The following is a 24,781-nucleotide window of genomic DNA, read 5'->3' as shown; positions in this document are numbered from 1 at the left end:
GGTGCTTTCACAACAGTCATTGAGGGACTGCGTCAAAGTTGCTGATACACCTAGTCTTTACAAATCAATTGCTGTTTAGATCTAGTGGAAAGACCAAAATAAAGAAAAAAAAAGGAGAACTGCGGATTTGTATTCTCTCATTTCACGACGATTAATCCCGGTAGTTACTGTTCTATGATAGATCTACAGCGTTGTTATGATTCTTCTCACTCGCTCATTCTTTCGTTTTTCCTTCTTTTCGCACTTGCAGCCTTTCATAGTAACAATCTAAAAGTTGTGAGTAAACTAAAGTGGAGTTTTTTTGCAAACGGTAGAATGAGAAATAATATAAGTGCCCAATAGAGTGAGGATTAGTGGCAAGGTCAGAATATGTTCTACAGCAGAAACGATAACTACTATAGTGAAGAAAAGGAGTTAGTCAGTGGAAGATGAAGCGAGAAGAAATAATAAACAAAGGATGAATCTAGACCTTTCCCTAGGACTATACGGAAGTTGATCAAAATTTTTGATATTTGTAGATCGGCAGAGGACAGTTCTGATGAGTAACATATTACGCATTTGTTCAGCATAGATATTATGCAAAATGTGCCAGTCAAACTATGTTCATCCTGTATAATTAACATAGTTCGACACACCAATCCTGATTACCCGTTCTACCGTACGATCGTGGGTGTTTCCGGCGGCACCGCCCATCTTTCATTTACCCCGCGCACAGTCCAACCCTCCCCTTTTAAGGACGATTTCCCTCTGTCTATACCTCACTTTTGGTCTTAGCCATCTTTGCGTCTTTATTACTTTGGCTGCCTAAGGACTAATTCATCTAACTCGCTCATGAAGCCGTCGCTGACCATCAGCGTTTGGCTCATACAGGTTAGCGTAGCAAGATTTATACCTATTTTACTGTCACGTCCGTGTTTATAACCAATTATAATGTCATTCGCGCTATTTTTTGCCTTTTTTTGCTATGAAGTGCGTCTGGATTTTAGTTTTGGGCGCCTTCGGACATTATCTTCCCATTTGTCTATCTGCTACGCTCGCATTTTGAAGATCACTCTCTCTAGTCCGCGGAACAGTTGACCTTAGGCGAATAAAGAATACCTTGTGATTGTCAGACCTCAAACCTCTGTTAACATGTGCTAGCACAGTGATTCGTGAGTTGAGACACTGTGTGGGTGTACTTGGCGAAGGGGCAAGTATGAGAAGTCTCGACATTTCCAGACACTTTCGACAGTCAAGAGCTCAACCTTGAGTCTTGTCGCACAGTTTCATTAGGACGGCGCGCGATCAATGCGTTCTTTTTCTCATCGCTGCAGTCAAGGGCGCTGTCGGTCTAGGTAATTCGCGAATGTCGCGCTATTGCGCTGCAGTAACAATTTATCACTCAGGAGCAGAAAGTGTCCAACTGTAGAATTCAATGCGAACATCCGGTAAGAAGATGTTTCTGCTTACATCCATTAATAACTATCAGCGCTTCAGCCAGCAATCACATAATACGCGAGGAATTCCGCATAGGTTAATTCCTAGAACATTCGCTCCTCCACTCCACTGCTTACGAACATTGTTACCTATGATCTTGATCACTGGGCACATTAGTCCACAATTCCTGTTAACTTCACTTTCTTTCGTTCTATACCTCGGTGTTCAAAGAGCATTTCTGATGGGTTGAAGTGTGACTGCATTGCGCTAAAAAAGATCACTTCAAAGTTGATGAATTAGTGTTTTGGTTTAGCGTTAGTGCAGTAGGTTGGATAGAGTGGTTCAGTTTCAAGTGCTACATATAATCTTGCGAAGCAATTAAACGTCTCATGCGGTTTTTTTACGTCCACCCTAACACAGAGACCACAACATAGCAAGTGATTTTTGGAGGTCCACTGTCTAACTGTCCCTCCTATTCTCCACAAAAATTCTCCCCATTTTACCGAACAGCTCTGGAGCTGAAAGGAGAACTCGTGCTTTTTATATTACTCGACCTGCAGCCAGGAAACGCCAAACTGAAAGACCATCATTGTCCACGTGTTGGATGCAATAGAAACTTATCACTACTTTCATTTCTATCTGTTTCTAATCGTCCTGTAATTTACTGCTGCGTAATCACTGTAACAACACTATGTTGGTGGAATAAGGATAGAAAATACCGGCATGGACCGACATTCACTCTACAATACTCTTCTTCCTGCTGCTTTTTGAACAGAATCCAGTACAATCAAGGTGTTGAGTATCAAAACTAACTAAATCAGCTGCAAAAAAGCAGCAACCTAAATGATAGTCATACGATGTCAGAAGGCGAGCAATACCAATATCGCAAACTTCAGAATTTCAAAATCAAAACTTCAGAATTTTTTCTGTCGAATGCAATATGCTTGCGTTAGGAGGGGCACTCTTCAGGTGCCTTTGCAAGTACCTTACCTAACACAACGCCAAAACACCTTAATACTATATCTGCATAAGCGGTTACCTACGTACTGCTGCCATTGTACGAATAAAGTTGAAGTTAGGATAGTTAAACACTGACAGATGGTCTTGCGAACATTATTTCCGACATCATTTTTTGTTACGACCGTATTCCGTGTGGATATATATATTTTCGTATGTGAAGACGACGTATATATATATATATATATATATATATATATATATATATATATATATATATGATATACGTCGTGAATATATATATATATATATATATATATATATATATATATATATATATATACGTCTTCACATACGAAAATAATATGCTTTGAAAGGGTTGGCAACAACATAGTGCCCACTTATAAGTGAGAGGAACCGATTTGATTTCGAGGAGCTCCGCTGGTTTTTGTTGGTAGGTAAATTATTCGGCAACTGTAGAATATCTCGTAGTTGTGTACGAGTGATTACGATCTCGTTCGGAAGTGCCTAATTAGAACAGACGTTCATTCAGAAGATGAAGACACTCTTCAAAATTGCAAATTTTGCGGTGAAATGATGGAACTAATGAAATAACTAATGACGAACGATAAATACACTCGCAAAGCAGCGTTAAAAACGCAACCAGCCACTTGTGACCTTCAACCGTGTTGGACATAGATTCATGTACCAAAGCAAAGGGCAGAGAAGGGGAAACGCTCGCAAACATTCCTATTTATCCTACGTACAACAAAAGTCCGGGGAGTATTCAGACTGACTGGCTGTGAATAACTATCAACTGAGTTGAGCGAAAATAAGGACTGACAACTGGAAAATCGTTGTTGGGGGGTTCCATACAAACATCTATAGCAAATCTGAATTACTTATTAGCTGTTTTAAAAAAGTCATTGGCGAATCAATCCATTTGTGATGCGATTTATTGGGTGATTGTGATTTGGATGCGCCAACGCATCTTACTGCAATTCGTAATCGTTGAGGTTTTGGAACACGTGTTGGACTATACAATGACTTGCGGGGGCAGCCGATGATCAAGTCAGCGTTTTTATCCTCCCAGACAAGTTTTGTACCAATTTGTCGACCCCGGAGAGATGAGAGACTTGGCTGGATTTAAGGTGGTTTTGAACTATCGACCGTGTGGCTACTACGGACCACTAACCAACTCCGCCAGACCCGCCCTATTACTTGTTTATAACAATACGATATGGTGTCCTGATTTTGGTGCAACGATATCCATCCAAAAATCTTTACACAAGAATCACATGCGCTCTCACATGTGCTATGAGCAAAATTTTCATTTTCAGGGAGTGCTGTGCATGATAGAGTTCTTTACCCCCGATGAATTGAGGTACACATTCGGAGTTACTGAGCATGGAAAAGGTAAAATTGTTTCTTGCAGTAATACATACCATCTTGCGAAGCAGCACCGGTCAGCACTTTCGCCTCAGTTTCCGAACTACCTTTGACCTAACCCTCGGCTAAACTGTAGAGTTTGAAGCTACAGAATAAGAAATGCTCAGGACTACTTTTGCAGTTCTTGTTATTTCAAGAAATTCCCAGTATTTTGTAAAATAAAAGTGCACAGCAGTTTTTTTATGCGTTTGGCTGGTCTCACGTCTCAAGACTGAGTCGCAAATTGTAATCAAGAAGGAACAACAGGAATAATTTGTGCGATAAAATAAAATCTCTTGGTATCGCCCAAAATTTCTAGTGCGTTATCTTTGTATATTAAACTCGGTAAACATAATTTCTTTTTTGACGAATAGGTAACGGAATGGATGAAAATTAGAGTCTATTCAAACTGAACGGCAGGAGTTCTAATTCTCTTGTCCAAAGAACTCTTCGCAACGTCCTACTTCAAGAATCACGTGTGGAGACGTTCAGTCTATCTATTCTTGAAGTAGGACGTTGCGAAGAGTCACATGGGCACAGTAAGATTGGAGAAAATGAAAAAAATCGAAGTGGACAATAGTGGCGCACAAGTGAGTTAGACCAATAGCAACAAGGTTATATGTAGGTTGTCAAAGGCAGTTCTTCGAGGGTCGGCAGAATTGCCGCCGATGCCGCGCCACTGGGCGAACCCGCCTCTCCTCTCTTCCTCCTCCAGTTTTGCCTAATGCGTAACATATAATTAGTATTTTACAACGTCCTTATAACTGCCATCTCCTTTGGGCTTGAAACTCTTAGCTCTGAATCTGACAGTGAAAGTTTGGATAGCATATTGATTTCTGCATCCATATTTTGTTGAAGCTCCTGTTGTTTTCTTAGCATAATCTTTCCGGTTCCTCCATATCGGGTTGGGCCCTATCTATAGTTTCACGTAGATAAGAGTTACAAGAATGCTATGCAATTTTTTATTGTAAGCTGCAAATTATTCAGATAATAGGGGAATCGAGAGAATAGAGTGGGCTAGCTATATGGGTGAGCTTTTGATGAGAGGCACACGTTGTATTTGAAAGTCACATTATAGGATTTCTAAAAATTATGTCTTACTGTCTTTGACAGCATGCAGAAAACTATTCTTGCAGTCCCAGTTTATTCTGAATTTTTTCCCGTCCTTAAACATCATCCAGATGGTACCTTGGATAGCCTGTCAGTTGAGGTGGGCAAAATTATGAAAATCCGTGTTTTCGAAAGTTGCTTTGTACAACAGTAAGAATTTTAGGTCAATAACAAACATCACACTTTCAAATTAGAAGCAACACTACAAGAATTGTTAGGAGAACACTTCACTGTTGTTTACCGAGACGAGAAACACGGAGGTAGGACTTTTTCATGATTTACTAGAACTGGCTATATAAATATATAAATATATATATTTCAGGGCAGTTGATTCTAAACCCCAAGCCTGCCAGTTGCCATTACCGGTATGTCTCAAACGAAACGCATGTCGCGATTAGTAATTGTGATGGTCGAATAGTAAGTTTAATTTGCATGGTTATATAATAGGTTGCAAATGTAATCTTCGTACGTGTTCCCGGAGAGCACCAGTGCTGCTCATCAGCTGATTACTCTTCCCAATTCACTCATACTTTTTGAAGGACCGCCCATGATTTTCCCATCCTCGAACTTTTCTTTAGTTTGTACTCATAACACATCCCCGGCGCTTACTTCCTTCAGCATCTGCATAAGTTCCTATAAGTCCAAATTGAAACTGTGACCTGAACGTTATCAAATGCGTAACTAACGACGGTTCTTATGATTTTCAGCGACCACAGAAAGCTACCAATATTTTTCTCAAGTTAGTGAACTCTGTATTAGTTCCTTTCTTTTGCATAAGATATAGGCAGCTTTACAGAGTGTTCACGATGTACTTGCGCTTCTGCTCTTGCTCTCAATATCCCATGGCTTTCCTAATACAATGATTTTGAGTACCTTTCTGTAGGGAGAGAAGGCAGAGTTTTAGGACTACTTTCGTTCATTTTCACTCCCTTATATGCGTCTCGAATAGCCAAGAACGTGACTTCGAGATTTGCGATGAATCAATCGGATCAAAGTGGTGATTCTAAGCTGGCACTTCAAACACCACTATATCTGGAGTCCACGAATATCTCATATATTTTGTCATGAACGGGTTTAGCGTAGTGGTGAGACGTCATCATTAGGCCCGTGTAGTCGTTGGTTCACTCTCAAGGCCAACGTAACTTTCCTTCCCTCCAGGAAAGACCTATCTGAGTTGATAAAATCTATGATTTATATGTTGGTTCTCCCCCATAACTCATATGAGTCATGTACGTGTTCATAAACCTCAGACGATTATGAATTGAAGTCCAACGCATTGGTAGATACCAACAGGACCAATCGACGCAGTACACTCTTTATCTTATACCCTTTGGTGCCTTGTCATGCAAAATTTCTGCTCCATGGAAAAGTTTTTGCCACTACTACATAAAACTTGCATAATATATGATGCATGCTAAACTTCGGTTCACATTGTCAGTTACAAGCAGAAGAAGCTTACAGGTTAAGATCTTCCTTTTCATTTTCAGAGAGGAACAATAATTAACAGCAATGGTATTCATGTGATAAATCCATTTCCTGACAGACACGCTCATCGAGCAAAAAGAGGCGTAAACAGTGGTGAGAACCTAGTAACTAATGACTCTTCTATGTTTTACTTTGAGTTCTACAAAGCAATCACAAAGTAGATACGTCTTGCCGCTTAATTTAAGATAATGGAGTCCATGTCGTTTTCAAACGAGAAGCCGTAGCAAGTGTTGTTGATTTCTGTGGATTAGACAATGTAGTAACTGAAGAGCAACTCACCGAAGATGAATCAGCCATTTTCGAAGATGTGTTTGTTACTGGACAACGTCTACAACAAGCGAGCGATTTGGTGGTGGGTTTGAGATATTAGCTGCATTATATTCTAATTTATATTCATTCATATTCATTTCAGTTTATTCATTTCTTGTTTTATATTTTTATTTATACATGGAACGAAATTAACCTTTGCAGGTCGAACTCGCTGTTTTTATCGATGAGACACTATGGAGACATTTTAGTAACAAATACGCAGGACAAGCTCACACCAAACTGCAGGACTACATGTTGACTTTACTAAACAATATCCAAATCATGTACTATCAGCCTTCAGCGTCTCCGCCATTGACGTTCCGAGTTATTCGCTACGAAGTTCTTACAAGTCAGCCCGTAAGCACTGATAAATCGAATGTTCATCGTTTTGTATAGATCACCAACACTATCAATTTAAGAATTTGATCGCTGGAAGTACACATAACCATGGAAATGCTCAAATGTATCTCGACCGTTTTTGTCGTTACCAACGTAACTTGGGCATCCGCGATTGGGATCATGCTATAATGTTAACAGGGTGAGAGTTGAACTCATACGCATGAGAAGTAGCTTGAATAATCGTTTTCATGAATTGCAATGCTCAGGTACGACATTCATCGTGGAGCAGGTTCGAGATCTATTTCTGGGATTGCGCGGCTTGATGGCATGTGCGATCCCTGGAACACCTGTACCCTAGCTGAAGGCCTCGACTTCACGTCAGCCTTCATTGGCACTCACGAACTCGGTCATAGGTGAGATTTACGCAAACTTGGTTGAACGACATAGATACTGTGAAAGTGGTGCACCGAGATGGTTCGAACAGCAGAGAAAAAACGAAAAAATAAACCTGCTTGAGCTTTTTTGAGTGACTATTATGCCAACTCCTATTTCCTAATAGTCTGTTAGTTTTTAAGCAACTTTTTCACGTGGTTTATAGAGACCAAGCATATGAAAAAGTCGCTCAGTCAGCTTGAGTTCCTCATAAATGAAAGATAACACAGAACATATGATAATTTCAACGGTGTGGGAAATTAGTCCCATCATGTAGAAGAAAGAACATTAAAAGCAGTAAAGTTTACTAGCTCTAGACTGCATGTACACGGTACTGCCCTCGAATACTTCCAAAATAAAATTGGAATAGGCACACGCTTTAGTTAATAACTATGTCGCTCTTTGCTGATGCAATGTTGTTGGTCATGTTTACATCACAAATTATTGCTTTCTCTTTGCTAATTTTCTCTTTGCTTTCTTCAGTGTGAAGTCAGAACTGACATCATTAAAACTATGTATTGATATCGCTGTCATTGTTCTTGGACTTGTACAACCTCGTTTACGATGTGCAATAGAGTTGGCTAAATAATATCAACGTCTATTTCTCTAACCCTGCGCAGCTAATTGCTTCACGTTATTGCTAACACAGAACCTTCCTTATTTTTGCACACTTACTTTCAGTTTTGTGGTGCAATTATTTTATGCGAGCGTTTCTCATATTCTGTACATATTTTAAGCTTATTATGTTAACAACTAGAATTACATGGCCGAAAGTAAAAAAATCAAAGGGTACTCTAGGAATCCATTGAGCATTTTTTTCCGACACAAACGTATATTAGAGAATTCAAAAACCATCATTGTTCGTCCACGCTCCACTAGATAATTGGTTCAACATTGTTTATCTAGATAGATTCATACGTTGCCGAATATTTTTGTTATCCTGACCCATTTCAAAAATCCCATCGAGCATAAACTTTTGTTCGAAAGCATGAGGAATAATGACACTTTGCTTTTAAGCTGGAATGGACTGACGGTTTCTTGTTACCACCTAAAATAACACTGAAGCAATGCAGAGTAGTAACAAGCAAGCAGTTTCAAACTTTCGAACTTGCTTAATGACTTCGCATGTGACTAGTGCACGTTTTGATCATGTGCAGCACATATTAAGCTGTCTAATTTTGTAGTCACGATCAATTTTCGCCTCATAAGATTCTTCATTTTTGTATGACACCATTTGACTTCACCTGTCATTCCACTATGTGGAATTTGGAGGATGGAATAATAACGTGCTAAGGAATAATAGCGTGTTTTGAGGTACGGGACAAGAAGTACCCGCCAAAATCGGCTGACCGGTGCTGACCTGCAGCCGTGCGCCATCGAATGCCATAATCACGAATGCCGCTAATCACCAACTATACAACATCCATGGCCGCCTGGGATCACCTAGACTCCACCCGCCCCCCTCCCCCCCCCCTTTCCCTCGAACCAACGCCGCGTGCGATGTTCGCGTGACCATGGGGCGAAATTGCGAATTTGGAAAGAAGAGTGAAAAGCGAGTTGACACAAAAAGTTCTGATATACGGATGTGGTAAATTGAGCGCATATTATCGGAAATTAAGGAGAAAAGGTAAATTCTTTCAAATAGTTAAGGGACATGTCATGAGAAGCACACCAAGTGGTGATATTCTGAGTTGATTGGAGTGATATACGTGACCTTAATTGACCTCGTTGGACAAGCTCCACACAGATAAGGATTACAACTAAAACATGCCGCAGAAAAAATACATTTTCACGCACCCCGTAATTTCACACATTTCACGTTCCATCTGTTCTATATAAACTCGCAGCACCTTACTTCTAAGTGCAACAACTGTATGGACAGCGACTTTATGTCCTTGCTACTTTGCATTGATGTTTTAAACTCCTTCCTAAATTTTACATATTTATCGCTTCATTTCTATCTATTTTCTGCATATAATCAACAAGAAGGATTGGATGTATTAGTGGCGAACGGAGACCTCTGTATCTGCGAGATACGCTTTTAGGTACTATGACTGTCTGCGAGGAATGAGCCGCGCCTCTACATGCGTAGTATGCCAGTTTCACTTAGCTAGACACGCAAAACGAAATGCTTAGAGGATGAAAAGAGTGAAAAAGTGCAGCTCTACATAGAACAGTAGGACATCTTTCCAAAGCATCCCTTGTATTTTCAGAAATGAATGGCACCTGTGCTCCCGTTGTTCATCGATTTCCTCGAGCGGGCACCAGTCCTTTACGTTCTCTAATCGGCGGGTTGATGTCGTCGCCTGATGCGATTACCTGCATCTTCGCCGAGGTGTGTGGACAGAGCTGTGTTCGAGGTGTGCCATCCTTGAACACAGCTCTGTCCGGCCTTCTCGATCTTCTGCGAGAGCTCGCACGGAATCAAACAGACGGCGCTCCGTACGTCATGGTAGGGCGAATTTCGGACGGGTAGACTCGCAGCTTGACTTTGTTGATGATGGGGGTCGACCACGGAGATTTCGTTAAGGAGTTGAATTCAGAAATGGTCTTAGCGCATCTTTGCTGAGTATCTTTCTCGTAACTGTTGTTGTTCTTCGGAATACTTTAGAATAGGTAAGAGAATGTCATCGTTTGACGCGATTACCCGCATCTTCGCCAAAGTGTGTTGTCCTTGAACATAGTTCTGGCACTCCCTAGGCCAAAAGTAGCCAAGCAGCCGCCGAAAGTAGCTAAGCAGCTTCCTTTGGGTGCTATTAAGCTTCTCCATTACCGTAGATGGTCACCGTAGATAGTGCTGCCTAAGTCTCCTATCCGTACATCGTGATATGGAGAATTGCAGATAGGTAGACCTGCAGCTTGACTTCGTTGGCGATGAGAGTCGACCACATCTATTTCGATAAGGAGTTAAATACAGGAATGGCCTTAGCGCGTCTTTGCTGAATATCTTTCTCGTAGCTGCCGTTGTTCTTCAACATACAGCTCATGTAAAGAACTCATCGACGAGTTCGATTGGTTGTCCGTCCACCTTGATCCCCTTTCCAGCTCTCGAAGAGATCCACTTCTGCTTACATGTATTAGGGTGAAGGCGTAATCCATAGGTCTCTTGTGGAGTGGAATTATGATGTATATGTCTCTACGAGTCAGGTGTCCTTTCGTCCATCAATATTGAACGGATGATCTCTGTCATCTCACCAATCCTAGACGGAGAAAATATTTCAGCATTTTTGTGTTAATTCCTTTGTCCCGTCAAATTTCCCACTTTTCATTTTCTGGATACCTCCGATTCGTCGATGGTTCTTCGCTGATCGCGGTGTACGTTCGTCGTTGAATATGCTCGGGTACAGCGACTGATGCCGTTTGTCTGTTCAGCAAGATGTTGAAGTGTTCTCTCCAGATAGTTATGGTTTATCCCCGACAGCGACTCCGTTCAGACTCAGTGTTGACTGAGACTGGAGAACATCTTTTCATCCTGCCTATGTCTCTGTAAAGCACAGGCGTTCCGCGAATTCTTGTTCTCTCACGCCTTTTCAAACTCTTTCGCTCTTGACATCCATTCGTTAAAGGGGTCTTGTTGCAGTTGACGATGCAACTTGCTTCAAAGTTGGTTCCTGGTTTAAGTCAACAGTGCTGCTGGCGAACACATACAGAATTGTACGTGGATCTTGACTTCGTAGATACAAAGACAAATTTTTTCCGCAGCATTTGAACTGGAAGGGTTTCCTTAGCAACGTCTTAGATGCACTTTGTGAAGAAATCATCGGGGAGGTACTCCTCGGTTTTTCTTGTGAACAGTATCTTAGTGCTGAAAAGAACTGGACGGTGGTCATATTCGGAAGCAATGTCCCGAACAGCTCACAATTTTTGGATATCCGACTGAGGAATGTTCCTGTTCCACGTGAACTGATGGCGTCGATGATTCCTCTTAAACGTAGAAGCGATGATGAGGCCGTCTGTTCACGTAAGTCGACCACACAGTCACCGTTGTTCGACGTGCACTCCGCAGGATAATGCCATTTTCCTAACAGATCGGATTGTTGTTCGAGTCCCATCTTCGTATTTGCGTCGATTTCGACAACGACCACCTGCTGACTGCGTATTTTAGACATCAACGCATTGAAATAAAAGGCGTCATTACTGTTGTGCTCAGCGGTTTCAGTAGGTGCATGGACATCTGCGATTCAGAGTTTACGTCCTCTGCGACCCCGCAGTCGTACGAAGGCGCATCTAGACGGCGTTGAGCCCAATTCTTCCACCAGGTTGTTGTAATCGCTCCTCACAGCTATCGCACAGCCACCTACATTCTTCTCATCAACACTGCCGCAATATATGGTGTAATCACTCATGCGTGTTTCCTGCGGTGCAGCAAACGGCACAAAGAGATGTCGCAGGAGCCTAGACAGGGCGGTTTGTTGGAGTTCACTCAATAGTGTTCGGCATTTCAGCGTGACGAAACGAATGGCTGTTGTTAGGGATCCCATACTCATTTCAGGCAGATGACTTTTTAGGTTATGGGCTTCGGCGATGTGTTGGAGGACAGCATCTTTTTGCAACGTAATGTTTCGCCATATAATAGTTCAAGTTATATAGCTCGTACGTTCCCAATGCGTAGACTCGAACGCCTGATTGATTTAGTTACAGCTGGATCACCATGAGCAGGTTGCAATCAGACTTGTATACGCAGCCCCAATAATAATAATAATAATAATAATAATAATAATAATAATAATAATAATAATAATAATAATAATAATAATAATAATAATAATAATAATATTAATAATAATAATAATAATAATAATAATAATAATAATAATAATAATAATAATAATAATAATAATAATAATAATAATAATAATAATAATAATAATAATAATAATAATAATAATAATAATAATAATAATAATAATAATAATAATAATAATAATAATAATAATAATAATAATAATAATAATAATAATAATAATAATAATAATAATAATAATAATAATAATAATAATAATAATAATAATAATAATAATAATAATAATAATAATAATAATAATAATAATAATAATAATAATAATAATAATAATAATAATAATAATAATAATAATAATAATAATAATAATAATAATAATAATAATAATAATAATAATAATAATAATAATAATAATAATAATAATAATAATAATAATAATAATAATAATAATAATAATAATAATAATAATAATAATAATAATAATAATAATAATAATAATAATAATAATAATAATAATAATAATAATAATAATAATAATAATAATAATAATAATAATAATAATAATAATAATAATAATAATAATAATAATAATAATAATAATAATAATAATAATAATAATAATAATAATAATAATAATAATAATAATAATAATAATAATAATAATAATAATAATAATAATAATGTGAAGTTTTGCCCTTATTCGACTGTCTTTCAATCTCTGCATGTTGAAACGTAATGAAACCCTTGTGATTCATAGTTGTGGTACGTGGTGGTCTGTTGCGTTACCAGGACTAGTTAATGAGGTAAGCACTGACCAATGTGTTGCTGTTTGAGTTTGCCTACCGTTTTGATGCTTTGTGTAGGGAGATGAGGCGCTTGAGAGGATAAATCACTAATGGCTTTGATTTTTCCAGGCTCTGACGAAGGCGATAACGCCGAAACATTAGTCGTGGTTTAATGAAGACGATCAATACCAATCTTGGCTACAGCTCAGGAAAATCAATTAAAAAATGTGAAGTTTTCCAGGCGTTCTTCTGGGGGGTCAGTTTCGGCGTTAAAATCACCAATTATGACCTTGTAGAAGATATGATCTTCTCTGTTGAACTTCCCAGGTCCAAATAGAAAGCTTTAATTTCTTTTTCTTCGTATGTTTTCTTCGTATGTTGATGTTGGAACGTAAGCGACGAAGATTGTCAAAGCCAGTTTTAAAGCACATCTTCTAATCCGTAAACTTCCGATTCGGGTTGATCTTTTTAGCTTGCTTTACTTAGTCGTTTTAGCTTGCATCATCGGATCTTCAGCGGCTGCATCCTATGCAAGTACGGGCGTTATAAGTAGAGATAGTCATTCTAGTCCTTCTCCGTTTCAATACTCGTGCAACCCTGCGCTACCGGTTGCAGACTTCAGGTCTCATAAATAAAGTAAAAGGTCCCAATAAATATGTAGTCCTCGAAACATAGTTAAAAAATCACTGTTGAAGTGCAAAACACCTTCTGTAAATTCGGATTTCGTATAGATCATAGACATCCGACTGATCGGTTTAGTGATTTATTTCTCTACACCCGTACCAATTATGGAATCCATTTTCTGTGCTTTCACTTTATCACCACAAAGTATTGTAAACTGTTTTTGACCTGTGTAGTCGTTATCCGTCTTATTTTTGGATTCCTAAGTTGCGTTGTTTCGTAATGATATTTGCAAGCTACGTCGCAAACCCTATCTGCTGTTGGAGAGAACCTAACAGAAAGAATCTGTTCGAAATTTGCCTATAAGCACATTCCGAAAGGTAAACGTTGATCACAAAAAAGGATAAAGGAAAGACAACACCAATTTCATCCCACTCTTATGTTTCTTTCAACATAGCAAACAAATCTTCTGGTTGAAAGGCGATGTGATCCTTGATATTGTCTGACACGCTTTTCTATGTTCAATAACTATAACGATCATACAACCTGAGCATACTCTTCTCCTAGAAGAATTGATTTAGAACTTTTCGGCGGAACCGATTTTAATCAACTTAAAAAGTTCGGCATTGTAGGGATTGTAGGGATTGTAGAGATCAGACGGATATAAAGAGAATCGCGTTAAATATAATAACATCTCTGCAAGGTGTGTTTCGTATTTGTATGTAGTGGCGATTTCCTGACTGCCGTAGCAACAGAATGACATGATGTCACGATGTTCCAGAACGCCGTCTGGAATGTACTCAAACTCGCAGCATTTTTTGACAGCATAAATTGTTAAAATCTAGAAGGGTAAACTGTTTTTACCTAGTTGGAACAGTTTAAAAGACAATTTAGTTGAGTAGGTGGTGGAAGAAAAAGCGGAGTGTTTATGGAATACAATAATTTTATTTCTAGAAATCGTGTTTTTGTCAGTATCCTGTTCTATTTCCATTGTTGAATCTTTACGACTGAGCCAGTCGCGTTGAATCAGCCCATACCTGTTCATTTGCTGTTTTGAAATACAACCTTGAGACATTATTAATAGCTGATGTGGATTTGGTACAGTAAATCCATTGCAGTAAATGCATTGCCAGAAGTTTGGCGTCTGCCTTGTCATCTTGTTGTTGCTAGCTGTGTGGATTCCTCATATTTGTGACTTTGTATATGTAGTGGAAACATAAAAGCGATATGGATAAATTAGGGGACCTGACTTTAAAATACAAAATTGCTGTAGCATCTTATCTCTTCCAACAACGATACGTGAGGATCTCATACAATGCTCCAACACGAGATAACGTAACCATGCAGCGAGCTGTGCTATATTCTTAATCAGCTCTTTACACCCGACAGAATGAAAACCTTCTTCATTTCAGTGTTGGAATGAGGCACGACGAACCTTACTGTCCATCGAAGCACATAATGAGCTCTTCTTTGGGACCAGGCAAAGTGACGTGGTCGACGTGTTCTCTCAGAGATTATCACCAGTTTTTACAACGACTCGAGTACTTTTTCTTGTCTCTGCAGAAGTGCAATTTCTAAATGGCTGCCCTTCCTTCTTAAGAGGAGGAAATTTCTAGCGCTCGTGGCAAGAACTGTCTCCGGGTTTCTAACATGCCAACGAAGTTAACGATACCAACCAATACAAAACCTGGACAGATTTACGATGCGAATTTGCAGTGTGAACTCATGCATGGACCAGGTTACCAACAGGTGAGAGTTATCGCAGTTGTGCGTGTGTTTTGAAATGCACATAGGTCTCTTTACGATAGGGCTGCTTTGTGCAGATGGAGGTGGCAGCTTTATCATTACTTTTTCTAAAGATTATTTGCTCTAGCTCTTCTATTAACTAGCTAACTAATACGGGTATCTTGAAAATGTCCCTTGCAGGTGACACCACGACAGGATGCCTTTGATGGAATTTGCTATATGATGTGGTGTGGCCAGTCTTCATTTGGCCGGATCATAACCTCTCATCCTGCCCTTGAAGGTTTCCTTCCGCTCAGTATTAGTCCATCATCCAAACTAATTAGCGTGGATGGCTGGAACAGGCGCCGTACCGAATTCAAGCACTGAAACATATAGTATCATTAACAGTGACCTTGTTTTGCATGAACGTGCTACCTGGAAAGCTTTCACGAGAATTTTGTCAAACCGGATCCTATTTTTTCTCGAAAGATTGCATGCAGAACAGTGTGTTTCGTATTTAAGGCTGGAAAAAGCAAAGAAAGAAGAGAAAGATGCACAGTGAAACACGTATATATTGGGTTGAACTGTACGTTCTTGGGTGTATTTAAGTTTAGGTTTCTACAAAAGCAAGCAGGCCATGAACAACAAATCAGTCAAGTCATGTGTTCTGCACTGTTAATTGCATCTTCTCCCCAACATTTCAAAAAGCTGTTCAATACTTCGACGGTAGAAATCACCTGGACTCCACTAGAGAAAATGAATAGCTTAAATCAATTTTGAGCCGTCCTAAGATCTTCGCCATACACTTTGCTAATCTTTCAAGCAACTTCTTCGGCATTGCTACATCGCTTAAACGCAAAAAACAGATGTCGAAAATGTTTTTTTTCGTCGACACTCCATTCTAATGACCTGAAAAGAACAGGAAGTATATCAGCATTCAAAAAAGCTATACAGACCACTCTGTAGAGCACGTAATTTTCTACCGAATAACATAAGATGCATCGACAAACAAACACTGCACTGACATTTTACTTTTCACGCAAAAATTTTATCCAAAAAACGCCAGGACTTACATATAAGCCAACACATTATATAAAGCAAAAAATTTTGCGAGTGTTTAGAGGTATTAATGTGGACACAGCCATTTAGGGACATTTTGTGGGTCAAATAAATGGTGCCAGCTCGGTAGATGTGTGCCGTGGAGTGGAAACCAGATTTCTGCAACGACTTCTCCCTTGGCGAACATGAAGACACTTCCACCGCTTCCACAAATGACGACTAACCCTGCGTGGACATTTCCTAAAGTATATATTATTTGAGTATGTAAACAGACCAAACAGTTAGGGCGTAGTTGCATCTATCAGAATAACAATTAAAAGCGCATCACGACTTTGACGTGGTTCAGAACCCCCAGCGAGAGCGTAGAGTTCGGGTAGTAGATTCCGGAAACCACCATGGTTCTGCTCATCTTTCCCTAATCGTCGTAATAAACGACGTGGAATATCCCGTTTTTCACGACAATTTCAGTTGCAACGCGCCTCCTTGTGCATGGGCTGCATGCAGTTGCGGCAAAAATCAATGGGTGTCCTTTCAGAAGTCTATTCATGTGAAGCCAAAGGATAGGTTGCCGAGTGGACCGGAACGTGTGCATAGAAGCGCGTTCTAACTTACCTCGCAGCAGCCAAGCTGTTCCTACGCCATTTTTCTCGAAGATCAAGGAAAGATGCGCGGCACCATGCTGGGTTTCGCAATGTACTACCCAAACTCTACGTTTCCGCTGTGGGTGCGCACCACGTCAAAATCGTGATACGCTACATTTGATGACTAAATCTGAATGAGCTTAGATGGGGCAAAAGATTTCAAAAGTAAAGGATCATTTTCATTGTGTTCAATTACCAATAGCTCTATCAGTTGGTTACTTTCTTGATAGTGTCCCAATAAAACCAAAGGCAACTAAAAAATGCAAGCAAATAAGCAAATATACATCCATGACGCAGTTCGTGCATTGTCAAGTCAATGTCGACCTTTTTTCAGAAAGTGGATGGAGGATTTTCAGTCTGGTCAACTCCCAACTGTAATCAGTGCACATGCAATCCTATCATTGACGGAGTTGGCCTTGCTATTTCGCGAAGAACTTGCTCGAATCCATTTCCAGCTAATGGTGGTGAAGATTGCTCGGGGTCTACCATCCGCGCAATTGTTTGCAACAAATCATGTCCAAAGCAGATGCGAACAGTAGATGAGGTAGCTATTTTCTGAGTTAACTCATATAGAGTCCTGAATTTGCTGTGTTAAGTACATCACGGAAAAGTGTACGGAACACAAAAATCTCAAAAACGACCAAGATCTTACCGGTTCTGGGAGCCAGCTCAATCGTTTCCCTCAAAGAGCATGCAAGGTAATTAATTTTTCTTCTAAACTAACATATACAACAAGCAACTACTTATGTTTAGTGCAACATTTCATTTAAGATCAGATATGCTTCAAATTTCTTCCAGAACCTCACGTTTACCAAATAAATCGATTTAGAACTATTCATCTCCTCTAAAATGTCTTTGAATTCAACTCTTCGAACAATAAGTCATTTGTTATGCGAACATGTCTAGCCAAAGAAGGAAAACTATGTATGTGGATAAGGAGACTACATATGCTGCGGTGTCAATAGCAGTTCAATATTCTTGAAGATAAGGGCGCATTTGGTATTAGTTATAATGTTAAAAACTGTATATTTCTAATATATTGGACGCTTCCAACCTGTGTATAGTTCGGTAAATGAATACAAATTAAACGCAGAAGTTGTGCCAACAGGGAATTTTTATTAGACCCGTAAACATGTGAACTTCTACTTACGGACAACGAATTTCCGTTTGTAGCAGGAACTGGACAAAATTATTGCCTTGAATCATCTTTTAGCAATAACTCTTGTTTTTTGAATATGTTCCATGTTGCTGAAACTGATTTGAAACTCATGTCGATGGTCATCACTTGTCAGCCGTCAACAGAAACACAGAAACAACACAAGTCGTCGATGCAGTAATGTGTGCATGCGGTCGATCTTGCAGTTGTTCTTCAGCTCAGATAAACACCGCTTTTGGTTGGAGGCAGCTTTCGGAGAAATTTCCAAAGGTTGTGGTCTCGCCAATAGTAGGAAGAGGTCCGCAGCTCACAAATGTCACTGTAAAAACGCTCAAGTTAAAACTACTTGGACGTGCTTATTACTAAATCACTAGAAGCTTCTGATAACCTATTAGCAAGTCGCTTAAAGGCACTGTTCTAGGGATTTTTCTCACATATTATGAAAGTGCATAAATTCTTCTGTCGCAGACGTCGTGTGGATTAGTACTTTTGAGTATACCCAATGTTTCAAATTCCTGGGTGTGATTGATGATGATGATTGATTGGTGTGATTTACAAGGATTTATAAAATTGCTTATGTGATTTTCATTGCTATCTTCCTATCTGCAGGTATTCTGTGACGTTGCGAATCGTCTCGGAGGACAAAGAAACTATCGATTTTTTGGCGATAACCTGCCTGACGGTACTTCTTGTGGTTACGACCGCTACTGTCTTGATGGCGAATGTTTGGTGTGTTCACACGTACGCTTCATTCGTAATCAGAACCTAGTGACGAACAACTAGTTTCAATGGAAATTAAGAAGAAAAAACGAGTTTGAGTATAGCATCCGTCTTAAGCCTCTCTCGTGTTCAAACAATGCCTTAATCGGCCGTGATATATCCTGTCCCACTGAAAATTGTTCAAACGATACTCTCCACTTTGTGAAAGGAGAATGGGGACAATGGAGTCTCTGGACAACGTGCACAGTTACTTGCGGCGGAGGCTACCGGAAAAGGTGGGAGGGAACGTCTGATTAGTGTTGTGAAATAACATGTATATAACACATATTTCCTTACATGTTTATATGCATGTCAAAGAAATCTCCCTTGTTGATCTTGGATATTCAGGTCACGTAGTTGTTCTGTGAAAGGACGCTGTGATGGTGCCGAAACAGAAACAGAACAATGTTCAACTGCAACTTGTCCAACTATTGTAGTCACGGATGGATCACGTTGGACAAGTTGGACTGAGTGGAACCATTGTTCGGTGTCGTGTGGACGAGGATCACAAGCACGTTACCGAAAATGCGTCACTGCTCAAAGTTTGCTTGCCTTTGATTGTCCTGGTGAGCCGAGTAAACCGCATGATCACATAAGGCGGTCGTTTCACAAAGGTGCTTTACTAACCATCTTACCAACTAATCTTCTGCAAATGGTGATTCTACGCTAACAAATCCCAGCATTTGCAGTCTGGTCGGAATATGACAGAAGCTTAAATTTACGCTACTTTCTTCCAGAGGCAACGTTTGGGGAGAGTTTCGATGTTGCGTTCCTTTTAGAGAAAATGGGAAAAAATAATGAAATCTGGACATACAGATGTAGATCAAATAGGGATTGGGACGTAGTGCTCGAGCATATATATACAGCTAGTATTTGAAACACATCCTCTCCAGAAATCAGATAGATCAGAAGCATCGGATTAATCAGCTCACTTGACGTCACAACCTCTCTACCCACAAAAGACGAATGAAAAAGCACAACATTACATAACTATTGATGGAATTACTCGCTGCAGCAGCTCCTTACACCCGTAAGTATTATGAAGTCCACTTTCTCCGCTTTCATTTCGTCAATAATTTGGATGTGAAAAGTGACTTCGTCAGGGCAGATCAATGTAGAGCTGCCAATAAGTCTGATTTCTGGACTTAAAGGAAGTGTTTTGCGTAGCGCTGTTATGTATACTTGTGAACTATGAGGACTCGGCGTAAAACGTGTTTTAACAGGTTGAAAACAGGGATGAGTCCTCAGCAAAGTTATGCATAGAGCCCTCCCTACAGTGCGCGAAAACTGTCCGGACCTCCTATCTTTTCGCTTTCCGAAGTCTTTCATTATTCTTTCCATAAATGCAGTAAAATGATTTTATAGTCTTAGTGAAGACTTTTTCCATTAGTTTTATCGTTTATTTTGCTTCTAGAATGCCTCTAGGATCTTAGTTTGTTGGCGTTTTCTGCCTATTTCATAGGAATTTGCACTATTGGCATCTTTTGTAGCCGTAATGCTAGGAGAACCTCGTTTTGCTAACTCGACAGTTTCTCCCTACTGCATTGGACTTCAGTTTGCAGGAGTTAGATTTCCAATCAACTTTTTGTGGAGCTGTGCATAATTAGCTTCCTTTTAGAATGGATTTCGAGATTACCATGACTGCAACTAAAACAAACCCTAATCATGCAGAATCACATCAAAACCGGACAAAAATTGAAAGACTGCAAACCAAGATCTTAGAGGCGCCTTACTAAGCACAGCAAAAAAAAAAAAAAGAAGAAGAGGAATGAAACTAGTCGAAAAGAACTTTGAAAAGGCTACGAAATCCTACCCATGCACCATCATATCAACAAAAAGCTGTAAAAAGCAAAAAGGGAAGAGGCCCAGACAATTGCCTGTACTGTAAACAGAGCGCAGTGCGGCGTTTAGCGAGGACCCATGGTGTCAACCCGTTAAAACATTTTTCATATGTGGCAAATGCTATTTACCAATGAACAAAACCCAACATCGAAACTGTTACAAGAAACTCTCGCATCTTTATTTATGACAACACGAGAATAAGCTACACTAATGGTGTCTAATGCAGATTTACAATACTGCGATAACGTGTAGTTGAATTAATTTTTGGGTACTTGCCAATTATTGCAGACACGAACATAGAAGTTCGTGCATGTGATGCTGGTACGTGCACCGGAGTCGGGGTTTGGGCATCTTGGACGGAATGGAGCACTTGTTCAACATCTTGTGGTCCTGGAACCATGGTTCGCAATCGAGGATGTCATAAGGTGTGTAGTCACTTCTTATCGTATATTTCGGACGATAAAAAAACAACTAGTCTCAAGGAGCCATGCGACGGATCGGCACATGAAAGAAGGTCATGTAATATGGTCGTTTGCGTGTCACCTTCAGGTCAGTGGACTCAGTGGAATGAGTGGTCAGAGTGTAGTCGACTTTGCGGCCGTGGCATCCGTTCAAGAAGCAGGCTCGTACCAACATCATTTTAAGGCATAGATGTCTAAAGTTTATGAACATCAATTAAGGAGTTGTTACGGATCTGGATGTTTTGGTATTGGCAGTGATCAGTCGTTTTGCAATGAGCACTCCTGCGAAGGTAGTGTTGGTGAATGGGCTACATGGTCGTCTTGGAGTCAGTGCTCTGCAACCTGTGGAGCCGGTGTGAAGAGGCGAACCCGCTACTGCAGATCAGGCAGTTGTCCTGGAAACTACAAGGAATCTGCCATTTGCAATGACCGTGAATGTGAAAGTCGCAACGCTGCCTGGGGAGGTGAGTAACAAACAAAACGATTGTCAGAGAAATAGTAACTTCTTCTCTTGATTATTTATTGAATATCTCTTATTTAGGGTGGGGGTACTGGTCCACTTGCAGCGAAACATGCGGAGAGGGAGTCCGGAAACGAGTGAGAAAATGTTACGGCAGCGGTCAATGTGGGGGCAATGAGTACGAGAAACAGTCGTGCTTCGTGCGCGCATGCGACAAAATATAGAGCGACTACTGAGTACAACTTGTCTCGAACAATTACTGCACAGATTATTGGGGCAATTTTCCGATTTTTCTCGTCAAACGTTATTATGTGTCATACTCTTCGATGCCACCCACTGACGGGGCCATTCTTTTTTCGATAGCGTCTATGACTAGACACAATTCATTCAGAAGATGGATCCAATAATAGTTTCTTTGGGAAGTTGATCAGAGGGTAGGGAATCTGATCTCGTCACTCATTGTTCACTGGAAACCAGCGACTTCCTAGATATCAGTAATATTAAGTCATTCACACAGTTCTGATTATCGTTCAAATCTGTGCACGATTCCTCATTTTTTTTATTTCATGTTTTGTATATAATGGCTAACCAATAACAGCATAGGTTCCAATAGGATCCATATGTGAGGGATTTTCCTTGCATCTTCTTTTCCATACGGTTACTAGTACCATTTATGTTTCCTTAGCCCTGGATGATGTGTCAATTTATATTCCCCTGATTTCAAACTTCGCCACCTTTTGGTGGTTGTGTTTGCGGGTTTTGTAGAATATGTTTGTCAATTTACAACATTACATATTTAGAGTAAAGATTTTGTTGTCACATGAGTTTGCCCGAATCTAGCATCAAACCCCAAGAGATCCAAGGAATTTAGAACTCTTTGATTAGGCGCCGAGGTGTAGTTCCCAAGTTTTAATAGTGAAATCACGAAAGTCCCACACAGATCGACGGAATTGAGGCAAAAGCCAATACGACGTAAGCGAAAACAATTGAGACAAAAGGGGCTGATCTCATAAAATGAGAGCATGTGTCGTTTTGAAATAGTACAAAATATTGCTATTCTGTTTGTAACTACTTCAAAACAAGTGCTCGCGAAACGTCGTTCATTTTGGGAGTGAGTGCGTGACATTCTGTCGCAATGAGGCGCCGGATCGCTGTTCATTCATGAATATCAACTGCAAATTTGTTGTTGTAAACTAACAATAAATGTGAGGGAGTTAGATATTATTGAGCTTGTCAAAAAGTGGAGAAAAAAATGTACAAAGCAGGTGCCAGGCGTTTCCGTTTCAACTCGTAGAAACTGAGTGGTTCTACCATGTCGTTTCGTTTCGATCGTCTCAAGAACAACTGAGAAACTGAAAACTGGAGTAGATGAAGCTCAACAACCGGAAAGCCGTAACAACATAAAGAAAAGTATTTTGTGGACGAATATGGAAAAAAGGAAAGGGAAGCCTTCAGCACAAACCTGATCGCCATTACCAACTCGTTTACAAAAGAAAATCAACGCTTGTGATGATCACTTGTATTGACCAGTTGAATTCGATACTTGTATTGGACTTCGGCAGTTGGTGTGTCTTGTTCGAAGTGCCACGCGGGTGCTTAGCAACTTTATTTAGCAATTTCTCAAACTTGGGTAATTAAACCGATGGCAACACTTACAAAATTAATGATAAGAGTTAAATAGAACAGAAAAGAGAGCGAGTAAAAGGACAAACAACACTTAGAAGAGAGCATGTCCTGGCATTTGTATCAGGACCCGAATTCTGCGTTGTTATGCTATAATTTTGGCGCTGTATCATATATTCATTATACAAACATTCGGCATTGTAAAGAGTTATATTTTGACGGTCATCTTATCAAGATGACCGCCCACGAAGTTTGTTTATTCTACGATTGCTCATTATGGCTAAATTGTTAACGACCGCCCACAACGGGCTTATTCCTGTGTTTCATGGCTCCCAGTGAGCACATCGCTTTCACCTATCAATAACTTCTTCGCCTATCAATCTCGCCTTTGCCTGTCAATATCGTCGTCGCCTATCAATATCGTCTTCTCCTATCAATATATTCTTCGCCTATCAATAACGTCTTCGCCTATCAATAAATTAGTATACTACTACCACTGAACCACCTGTACTCTGAGGCAACGGCCTTATCGCTTTACTAATAGGGCATAAAGAAGGATCCGTATAAATCCTTCGCGCCATCACATTTTGGTGCATCGGCTAAATTCGATAAAAGCCGAGATCCTCAAACGGATCATAAAGTCCAGCCCACCCTTCGCTGGCAGCAACAAATTCATTGTTGCTTAATAAAGTCCAGCCCACCCTTAGCTGGCAAAAGCAAGCTAATAGCTACTTAAGCATATCTCTCGTGCAGTCTAAGGTCACTGCTTATAGCGTATCAACGCTACGATTGCTCTCGCGTCACAATGACACTTGTTTTTCACAAAAGGCCGATATTGCTGAGTGCAAAAACGCTCCAGTCACTACTGGATAAGTACAGTACTTACTCAGAAGAGATAAAACCATCAGGAACAGATGAGGAAAGGTACGAAGAGTATTTCAGTGCCGCAAATTTGCTCTCTGGAAGCATAGAGACAATCAAAATGAGCAGAAACGCTCTTCAGGCATTGATAGATAAGTTGCAAAAAGAATATGAAGAAGCAAGATCTAAGGGAAATAAAAAAGACCTCACAAATGAAGTTGAGGAGATTGAAAATGACACGCAATTCAATGAAAGGATTGCAAAGGCAAACGAAATGGTATATATACTAAGTGCCAGAGTCACAGAAGCACGGAATCACATGGGAAAACTTGCAATGAAGATGGGAATAACTCATAGAGAGCTCACAAAACAAAAGCCTGCAAGAATAAATGAAACTCACGCAGATCAGCACACCGCAACAGAGTCAACTGCGGCTGAGGAAACCGAAGAAGGTTCTTCACAAAATGACGCCATTTAGCTCTCGGAAGACAATTCAAATTCGGAAAAAAGTAGAGAAGACGATGAAGATTTCATATGTCGTACTCTCAAATCAAAGCAACTAAGTTTGCCA

At 39.9% G+C, this 24,781-nt stretch overlaps 5 protein-coding genes across 8 annotated transcripts; 3 read left to right on the top strand and 2 right to left on the bottom strand.

Moving 5' to 3' along the window:
• Positions 1-831: 831 nt before the first annotated feature.
• Positions 832-21,950, top strand: RB195_022220 (uncharacterized protein; the record flags this gene model as incomplete). 4 transcript variants are annotated; one of them, XM_064209270.1, is made up of 23 exons in its annotated part: positions 832-870; positions 3,714-3,789; positions 4,938-5,011; positions 5,075-5,171; positions 5,234-5,328; positions 6,399-6,489; positions 6,582-6,748; positions 6,868-7,062; positions 7,125-7,243; positions 7,311-7,457; positions 15,036-15,164; positions 15,240-15,372; positions 15,550-15,649; positions 16,498-16,652; positions 17,383-17,592; positions 17,645-17,746; positions 18,814-18,933; positions 19,042-19,199; positions 19,312-19,529; positions 21,094-21,230; positions 21,288-21,427; positions 21,486-21,730; positions 21,808-21,950. In XM_064209270.1, the coding sequence occupies 23 exons, from the start codon at positions 832-834 to the stop codon at positions 21,948-21,950; spliced, it is 3,090 nt and encodes a 1,029-aa protein (XP_064065151.1). The 4 variants fall into 4 exon arrangements, with proteins under 4 accessions (XP_064065151.1, XP_064065157.1, XP_064065152.1 ...); XM_064209272.1 differs by lacking the exons at positions 832-870; positions 3,714-3,789; positions 4,938-5,011; ... (5 more) ...; positions 7,125-7,243; positions 7,311-7,457 and having other exon boundaries at positions 15,043-15,164; positions 21,486-21,592; positions 21,648-21,730; positions 21,808-21,867; XM_064209271.1 differs by lacking the exons at positions 832-870; positions 3,714-3,789; positions 4,938-5,011; ... (5 more) ...; positions 7,125-7,243; positions 7,311-7,457 and having other exon boundaries at positions 15,043-15,164; positions 19,312-19,577; positions 21,486-21,592; positions 21,648-21,730; positions 21,808-21,867.
• Positions 9,692-9,952, top strand: RB195_022223 (uncharacterized protein; the record flags this gene model as incomplete). The annotated part of the gene is made up of 1 exon (XM_064209276.1): positions 9,692-9,952. The coding sequence occupies one exon, from the start codon at positions 9,692-9,694 to the stop codon at positions 9,950-9,952; it is 261 nt and encodes an 86-aa protein (XP_064065156.1).
• On the bottom strand, positions 11,037-11,585 carry RB195_022222 (uncharacterized protein; the record flags this gene model as incomplete). Its single annotated transcript, XM_064209275.1, has 1 exon — positions 11,037-11,585. The coding sequence occupies one exon, from the start codon at positions 11,583-11,585 to the stop codon at positions 11,037-11,039; it is 549 nt and encodes a 182-aa protein (XP_064065155.1).
• RB195_022221 (uncharacterized protein) lies at positions 12,143-13,744 on the bottom strand (the record flags this gene model as incomplete). The annotated part of the gene is made up of 2 exons (XM_064209274.1): positions 12,143-12,912; positions 13,708-13,744. 2 exons carry the CDS (start codon positions 13,742-13,744, stop codon positions 12,143-12,145), a joined length of 807 nt encoding a protein of 268 aa, XP_064065154.1.
• A 2,204-nt stretch (positions 21,951-24,154) lies between the features above and the next one.
• RB195_022219 (uncharacterized protein) lies at positions 24,155-24,688 on the top strand (the record flags this gene model as incomplete). Its single annotated transcript, XM_064209269.1, has 1 exon — positions 24,155-24,688. The coding sequence occupies one exon, from the start codon at positions 24,155-24,157 to the stop codon at positions 24,686-24,688; it is 534 nt and encodes a 177-aa protein (XP_064065150.1).
• Positions 24,689-24,781: the final 93 nt, after the last annotated feature.

This window comes from Necator americanus, chromosome X, assembly GCF_031761385.1.
Source record: "Necator americanus strain Aroian chromosome X, whole genome shotgun sequence".
Taxonomy (NCBI): Eukaryota; Metazoa; Nematoda; class Chromadorea; order Rhabditida; family Ancylostomatidae; genus Necator; species Necator americanus.
Note: the sequence above shows the minus strand (reverse complement) of the source record. Positions and strands in the feature narration are given on the sequence as shown.